Genomic DNA, 8,092 nt, shown 5'->3' on the forward strand with positions numbered 1-8,092 from the left:
TGTTTTTCTTTGCGCGTGTCACCTGGTCACATCACATCTTGTTTGATTGACACCAGCCTTTGTTCTCCTGGAAGACAACAAGGTATCAGTTATCACCTATTATACCTGCATTACACAACAAGCGCAATAAACCACGTTTGTGTTCAGGCAGAGAACGTGACGAGCGTTTATCGGGGAGAAAATTAAATCCAGTCGTCCAAAATGCGCTGCACAAAATTAGAAGTGACTGTTTTGCTTGGTGTAGGAATATTTCTCATCGGTGCTAGTTGCCTGGTCGCCATTACGGTACAGAAGGTTTTCCCAGCACGCGAGGAGCAAGGCTTGAAAGCAATAAACTGTACGATCGCTTCTGGCAATATGGACGTAAAAGCAAAGTGCCAGGATAAAAGACAAGATGATTCAAGTTATCCCTGCCTAAGAGTTTATGTTGTGTGTGGAAGAGACATGAAGAAAAATAGTTCTTTGCAGAGTGTAAAGCCCCGTTTGGTACTGAAAGACTTTCATAGCCTCAAGCAACAGGTATGTGCAGCTCTCTTGATAGTTTGTTCTCGTTAAGTTTACTTTTGTTTACGCTAAATTTCTTAGTTGTTAATAGCTAACGATTTCTCGCATAAATCCCTTGAAAATTTACTTTTGGGAAGCCTAGAAGAATTTTTTTTTTTGTTTATTAAATCTCCGTTCTACAGTGATGTAAAAATATTTTGTCATTTTGCAAGAGCACGTTCCACATGGAAATTTCGCAATTCGAAGATAATTAATTTAGACGATTGGCCTTTGATCTTCATTGTTAACAAAAAAAGTGTTAATTCTGTTCTTTCTATTCTTTGTTTTGTATTTACTCATAAATTGGTACGAGGCCAGTAACATATCACGGCGCGTTTTTTTATTTTTTACGTTTTTGTTTTTCAATGTTTTTGTTCGCGTCGATTTAATCCGACAACTTTCAAGTGCCTGTGGTTTTGTGGTGTGACTGAGGTGATGACAGCGAGTGGATGAACGTTTATCGGTCATTGCACAACCTGTCAGGATCACGAAGGCTCTAGACTGCGAGGACTCTGCGAAAAATACAGATTGCTCGTAGTCTACGAAGGATCACGATAGTAAATTGGTGGGCGCAGAAAATATGCAGAGAAAACCTTGCCTCTCCTCTCGCAGTCGATGCGTTTCTCCTAGCGCGAAGATCACGGGAAGCGAAATCAGGCCAGACCCAGCGGGAATCCGCGCGAAGCGACGGCCGTCGCGTCAGAAAGCACACATATTGACGGAAGTGTGCACTCCGGGGTTGGGGGAGGGGGGGGGGGGGGGGGGGGGGGGAGGCTTCAGAATAGGCAAGATGCGTCAGGTTTTTTTTTGTTTTGTTCGGGCTTCGCGTTGTTTTCACGTTGTTAACATAGAATTCATGATTGCTGAAAATGTTGTGCAGAATCGCAACCCCAAATGTAAGGGTATATCCTTATTGCCAGTAATGTCTTGGCGTGTATGTGACACTCCTCTCCTTTGGGACGAATCTTTCCTGTTGTTGAATTGTGATTTTACGCAAAACTGAAGGACAGGACAGGGCTAAACAAAACAGCACTAAACAAACTGAACTAGGAAATCAGAATGAACTGGAATTGCTATCTGTGTTTACGTTTTGCAACATTAATGTTTTGAAGTAAGAAAACGATCGGGTTTTTAATTTTTTTTATGGTTTTCTGGCCAAAGTTCATTCAAATAACCATAAAATAGCCATCTTTCGATAAGGCCTCATTTACATTTGTAACATGTGTACTTGTACGATTACATTGTCTCGCGCAATCTTGTGATAGCTGGGCCTGTGGGGTAGTTAGACCAGACCAGTCCCTCGCGATCGAACGCTGAAAGCGAAAAAAGGAGCAAAAAAAATGGTCGCGCAAATTCGGAAGCCAGCTTTTAATGTTTCTCGCTCAAAGCGACTAAAGGAAAAAAATGGGATAATTTGCAATAGCCTGCGTAGTTTTTAGCGTGGTCATCTTGCGCCTTTCGCGTTTCACAAACGCGCAACCAACAACTACACAGTGGACTACACAGGCGCCAGCTACGCAGGCTGTATTTGCAAAGTCTGCTTGTCCCGTATTTTTTTGACCAAATGGAGAGCAAATATTGCGTGACAAGCCCACGGAACGCTTGTGTCTATCTCTACTGCCAGTCACGATAATTTCTAGTGAAAAGCAAGTGCTGTTCTGATTTTATTTTTTGGTCCCTTGTTTTTAGTGTACTTATGAACCGGAAGAGTGCAACGACAAGACAGAAGAAAACTCCAAACTGCTGCAGTCATTTCAGAAAGGCAATCCTATCGGATCGCCCTTGCAGTGCTTTTACAACCCGAAAGACCCTGACCAAGTAGTCCGTCAAAAAGCTTCAAAGGAAAGCTACAACAAAATGGTGCTGAACAATGTGGTATGGCCGCTGGGCGTTATACTGCTGGCTGTTGTTATCACAGTAGTTGCAGCTTGTTTCTTCTCCACGCGACGTCAGAACGGGTACGAGAGACTAGAGGGCTCGACTACGTCACTACAACAGACTCTTTGACAAAGAGTGCGGAGACTGGGAGCCAGTGAATCTATATCAGTAACGACTTGCCGAGTAACTAAAGACGAATAAAGCGGCAAATAGAAATCGTTTCAGGAAGAAAAAGCCGGTCCATTTGCCGGGTTGATTTGTTATAAAACACAGAAGTTAAGAATTTACGAGAAAAGTCAGTGGCAGCTTTTGCTCTTAAATTCCCGTTATTTGACGAACTGTAAGCTAATTCCTTGAGCCTGATATATTGTTTGTTTGTCTTCGTGATCGAATGATAATTCTTTTTACAGTATTTAGCTTAACGCAGAGTATCCAACAACAATGTTCTTTTGCTCAACAAGGTACACGTTATTTTAAATTATCAAAGATTGTACTGGAGAGGACTTTTTGAAATCTTTATTTTTTAAGCTAGTTTTTTTAAGCTAGTTTGTCATTTCTCAGCATTTTTAAATGTCGTACGGAAAATGCTTGTTATATTGTGTAAATATATATTATTTAAATTGATTGCGAGTTTACACGAAGTTTTTTTTTTCGAACAAAGTCACCAAATAAACTAAATATTTTAATATTGTACAGTGGAGCTACAACCAACCCCCAATTCCCCCACCCGCCTCCATCACCACCCCAACTTTCCCGTGAATCGAAACAAGAGGTAATGAGAAAATAAAGATGGTAGATAAGCCGGGAAAAAGTGAAGAAATACACGACAGGTGGGACAAAGAAAAAAGCGAGTCCCGACGGGAGAACCCTGGCCCCCAGAACCGGGCGCCACCCTGAGCACGTGAGACCGCGGAGCTCGGCCAACAGGTGATAAGGACACGCGTCCGCAACGCAGGACGAAGGAAATCATCAAATTTGTAGAAATAATAAAGATGGTAGATTTTAAGCCGGTGATAAATAGTGAAGAAGTTCACCAAGAGGTAATGATGATAGGATGATGCAACACTTTTTGAATCTCCTTCGGATACAACTTATGCAATGCATGTTTTGTATCAACATCTGTGTCTATTCGTGACGATTACACAACAGCTATCACTAAATTGGTTTTAACAATACTTTGAACACAGACACAATTACTTTGACGTTTAAATACTACGAGAAAACTTCTTCCAAAATGAGCGGACTTGTGTAAAAATATTAGACGGATAGAATTTGCCAATATTCCTTGACATCCAAGCATTAAAGGTTTTTTTTTAAAAAAAATATGATATCCATAACAAGACCTAACAAGTCTCAAAGACAACATACACCCGCAGTCGTACAAACAATGTCAACAATTCCAAATATGCCTGAAAGTTTTCCATTTTCTCTTGTTGGCGAATTTTTAGTGCTAATGAACTTTAATGCGGCATTTCTTGGAGTTTTTCTCCAAGTACTAAGCACATCTTTCTTATTGATAAGTACACCGACCGATCACGGGGTGGCTGAAATTTGTACGTGCTGTTTCGTTAACCTTTAATTTTTTTAGAGTCGGGCATCACTTACTATTGTCATTTTATCATCAAATCAGAGTTAAAGTCTTGACAAGTTTTTTCTTTTTCTTTTAATTAATAAAAATCGAGCCTTGAATAAAGAGCAGATTGGCATTTGTTTCATGCCGGGATATGTCACCCTGATGTGGCAATTTTTGTATGCTACTCAATTACAAAAGAAGGTGGGACGCTTTCGGATGCACGCCGACAAAACAATTTATACACAAGAGGCAAAAATAATATAATCTCAAGTCGAAGGACGGATAGCTTTTTCTATCTCTACAATCCCAACGGACGGGGCCGGAATAGCATAAACAAAATCAGGTTAATTTGGGAGCTTTGAATACAATTTGTTTGAAGTTTGTCGAGTTTGCGCTGGTCAGTCTCTGTGGCCAACATGTATGGTAACTACGTAAGACTTACTATCCTGATTGCAAGTTTGATGTTTGTTACGGGATTTATTTCCCTGTTGGTCTTGTCTGCAACTAAAGTGTTTCCTGCTCAGAAAGGGCTGAGCTTCGAACAAGCGACTTGCCGTGTGACACACAGTGAAATATCATGCGAAACGGGCAACTGTACTGACTGTGTTCCAGAAGACAGTGAAGATGCATCTACTTCCCGATGCCTCAAAGTTTACGTGCTGTGTGAAGATGGTGAATTCGTAAACAAGACCAGAAGCGTTTCTAGTGAAAAGCATACTGGATATTTGCTGCGGAAAGATGTGTATCATTTGAACGACAAGGTAACATAACATAGATCTGATAGATATCCGAAAATATCAACTTCATCAGATAATGTTGGGTGGAAACTTCCCATATCCGCAGATATATTTTATTTGAAGCACAGGGCAGCATTGAGCGTAATTTGAGGCGACTAAATGAATTGCGTCCCTTGTGGTTGTGTGCAGCTGCGCGCAATTTTGTAGATATACAATCTCTTTAATTTCTACTGTGCAGCGTCGCGCGAATTAACTTCTGTCCATGCACTAAATCTGAAACATTACTGCGAAACAACGCTCCCAAGTTAAATTTTCAGTCTGCTTAAAAGAACGCTTAAAAAACGAACAAGGCTTGTTGGCTTCGGTTGCTGTTTTGCTCCCGTCAGACTCCTAATGTTGCACATAAGAACATTCCGGCACGCCAATTAAACTGAGTTGCAGTATACATTGCGTGAAATTTTGCACCTTAGCTTGTGCGCTAGCCTATGCAAATCCAGAATGTCGCATTTGTTTAGCAAGGTTATCCAAAAATAAAATCAAACTGATTTTTTTGGCACTATTCTTCGGCTTTCGAAAAAGGTCTTGGCCCTTGAACAAATCGGCTCTGCACGCGTCAGTCGGTCACGCACTTGACTTTGACGCCGTGTAGCAGAATCCGACACGTGAGCAAGTTTATTGCCAAGGTACATTTTTTTGAACGATCCAAACCTTCGCTCATTTGACCCCACCCCCATCTTCTGAGGCGCTCTCGTCGACAGCTGTACGTTCTTACGGACCGTGTAAACTTGTTGCAATTTTCATACGAATCGACGAGAATTTTTATTCGTTTCACGGTTAGAAGTACATAATCTAGATTATGTATTTCTGGTTTCACTGAAGAATATGAGCACACGGATGAAACATAAACGAGCTAATCTTCATCTTGAGCACGTGACATGATCAAACTCTATTTGACATCTTTCTCCTTGATCGTTTGACCGATTCATTATTCTTTTAAAATACAAAGTTTATGTTTAATTTTACTGATTTTGAGACACAATCGAGCTAAGTTTCGAAATCACGTGAGCATTTTTTGTAAACAACCGGTACAGTCAAGTACAAAACAGAGCTTGTACACAGATTCCGAGAGGGGGTACTCAAAATTATATTTATACAGGGATGCTCCGCCCCGAGGCCCAAACCCTTATTTTCATATACCATTTTTGGAAAGATAAGGCTGATTTTGAGATACAGCCGAGTTAAGTTTCGTAAATACTATACCCATATACCACAGCCTGGAAAAGGTACCCCTTTCGGGCGGGAAATTCTCCGTATAGTCCACTATAGGAAGTAACCCGGGATCATGCAGATATACTGTTCGCTAAAATAGTTCCTTTCTGTCTCTTGAGAAATATCGAATTTGTACTGTACGTGCTTTTCAGCCAAGCTTAACTCAGGGGAGGCCAACGAGTCCTTCCTGTTGACCATATATTATGATAAGCTCCATTGAGGTCTCGTCCGTATCTATTGCTTATCGTTTTATGGATTGACTGAGAGCGCGCAACTCAACTTCTACATTACACTTGCCGTACTACATGGGGCCCGCGCACCGCCAGAATGTTTATAACTTCTGATTCTATTTTTTTAACTCGTGAATTTGGTTTGTTCAAGGCAATTTTCTCGAAATTAAATTCCCTTTCTGTAAACAGAATTTAATGTCGAGGGGTCATAAGTTCTTAAGTTCCTGACTTCCTGTAACAATAGTCATGTTTACCTTATTATACACAGTACGTGATCAAAACAAACCTGAAACGTGCATATCTCCGGTGTTATTGACTTTCCAGTCGTTATCGAGTTCCGGTCAGGCGTACGGGGGAGGGGCGACGGAAATGACCCCTCCCCCGCCGCGAAAAAAGAAAGCCGATCGCAGGTATTATGGAGTATGTAGTAATATTAATAGATGGCTGGAAATCCGAAATCAGTGAAGCAACAATGTTGTGGCTCTAAAGTAGTCTTCCTTTTGACTCATTTTTTGGTAATGCTTCTTTCTGCTACACACGAAAATCATTAAATCAGAATAAAGTCTTATACTTCAGCTGGGGGAAGTTGTTTATAAAAGTCAGTATCAGCTGCCTACGGAAGAGATTATTCTTATCAGTCCAGGATTAGCCTGGAGCAGCTCCAGGGGCGAGGAGTTCATATATATTCACGTCCCCTGAAGAGAGCCGCCGCAGGCTAGTCCAGGATAAGGGTCAATTTCGTGTTCTGTTTTGATTGTAAAAATTATAATTAGTATTATTTGAACAGTTCTAAAACCTGGGTTCATTTAAATCGCGGTCAATGTTCATCGCCTTTCAAACTATTGAACCATAAAAATTCAGTTTTGCGACAAATAAATCTCGAGTGATTCGTGCGACACGCTCCCCACACGTTCCTCGATCCTCTCGCGTGATCCTCGCGTGTAATTTGGGATAGAAAGGCGTGTTTGTCAACCGATTCAGTATTTTTTATATTATAACGAATGGAAATAGGAAATAAAAACTCTGTTCGGCTGTAGAAAGAAAGAGGAAAAAAACCTTCTTTAAAACTTGAATCTTTAGCAAACGACTATCTGACGTTTGTGTATAAATTTCCTACTTTTCAGTGTTCCTATGAGATTGAACCAAAAATCTGCAACGTGGACTCAGACTCCAGCAGGAAAAACCTGGAAGAGTTTCAGCTGCAGAAAGGGAAGCCTGGGGAGACACACAAGTACTATCGCAATCCTAAAGTCCCGGATGAAGTGGTTTACGAGAATCACAGCAAGGAAGATTACCAAAACGTTGTGTTACATAGCGTGATGTGGCCTATTGCGTTAATTGGACTTTCTATTATTATCCTTACTGCGGCCATCTGCTTTTGTCCAACTCGTAGAGACTACAGAAGAATTCCTTGAACTGTTGACGAAGAAACATTGCAGTTGTAAATGGGTTTAAGAATCCCTACATGAAAGTTATAGGTGAGCTCGCTTTGAGCAAACTTGTCAAAGCCCAGAAAGTCACAGTTCAGGCATGTGGAAAAGGCCTGATAAACTGAGATTCAAAGAAAAAATTGATCTATGTTTAAAAACTTATCTATATTTTTGGAAGACCTGATGACAATTAAACTAAGACAATTTCGGAGAGACTGAATTAATAACACATTTTTTCCCCAAAAAATCCTCAATCTCAGGCTTGAGAGTCTATCTTGAATATCAGTGAACTAAACAAGAGAGACCCTGAAATTACTTTTTATTGTCAAGCATGTTAGTAGAAGTGAAGGGATTTTCTTTTTCTATTTCTAAGCCCTCTGGAGTCAGGTGTCATCGTGAGGAATAAATCTTTGAATTTTTTGCTTTGTGTAC

General features: G+C 40.6%; 2 protein-coding genes across 2 annotated transcripts; both read left to right on the plus strand.

Moving 5' to 3' along the window:
• The first annotated feature begins 85 nt into the window (after window positions 1-85).
• Window positions 86-3,112, plus strand: LOC144635959 (uncharacterized). The gene is made up of 2 exons (XM_078495087.1): window positions 86-519; window positions 2,233-3,112. The coding sequence occupies exons 1-2, from the start codon at window positions 202-204 to the stop codon at window positions 2,548-2,550; spliced, it is 636 nt and encodes a 211-aa protein (XP_078351213.1). The 5' UTR covers window positions 86-201; the 3' UTR covers window positions 2,551-3,112.
• A 1,005-nt stretch (window positions 3,113-4,117) lies between these two features.
• Window positions 4,118-7,890, plus strand: LOC144635960 (uncharacterized). Its single transcript, XM_078495088.1, has 2 exons — window positions 4,118-4,755; window positions 7,355-7,890. The coding sequence occupies exons 1-2, from the start codon at window positions 4,411-4,413 to the stop codon at window positions 7,643-7,645; spliced, it is 636 nt and encodes a 211-aa protein (XP_078351214.1). The 5' UTR covers window positions 4,118-4,410; the 3' UTR covers window positions 7,646-7,890.
• The last annotated feature ends 202 nt before the right edge of the window (window positions 7,891-8,092 follow it).

The sequence above is a fragment of the Oculina patagonica genome, chromosome 13 (assembly GCF_052425735.1).
Source record: "Oculina patagonica isolate OP01 chromosome 13, crgOcupat, whole genome shotgun sequence".
Taxonomy (NCBI): domain Eukaryota; kingdom Metazoa; phylum Cnidaria; class Anthozoa; order Scleractinia; family Oculinidae; genus Oculina; species Oculina patagonica.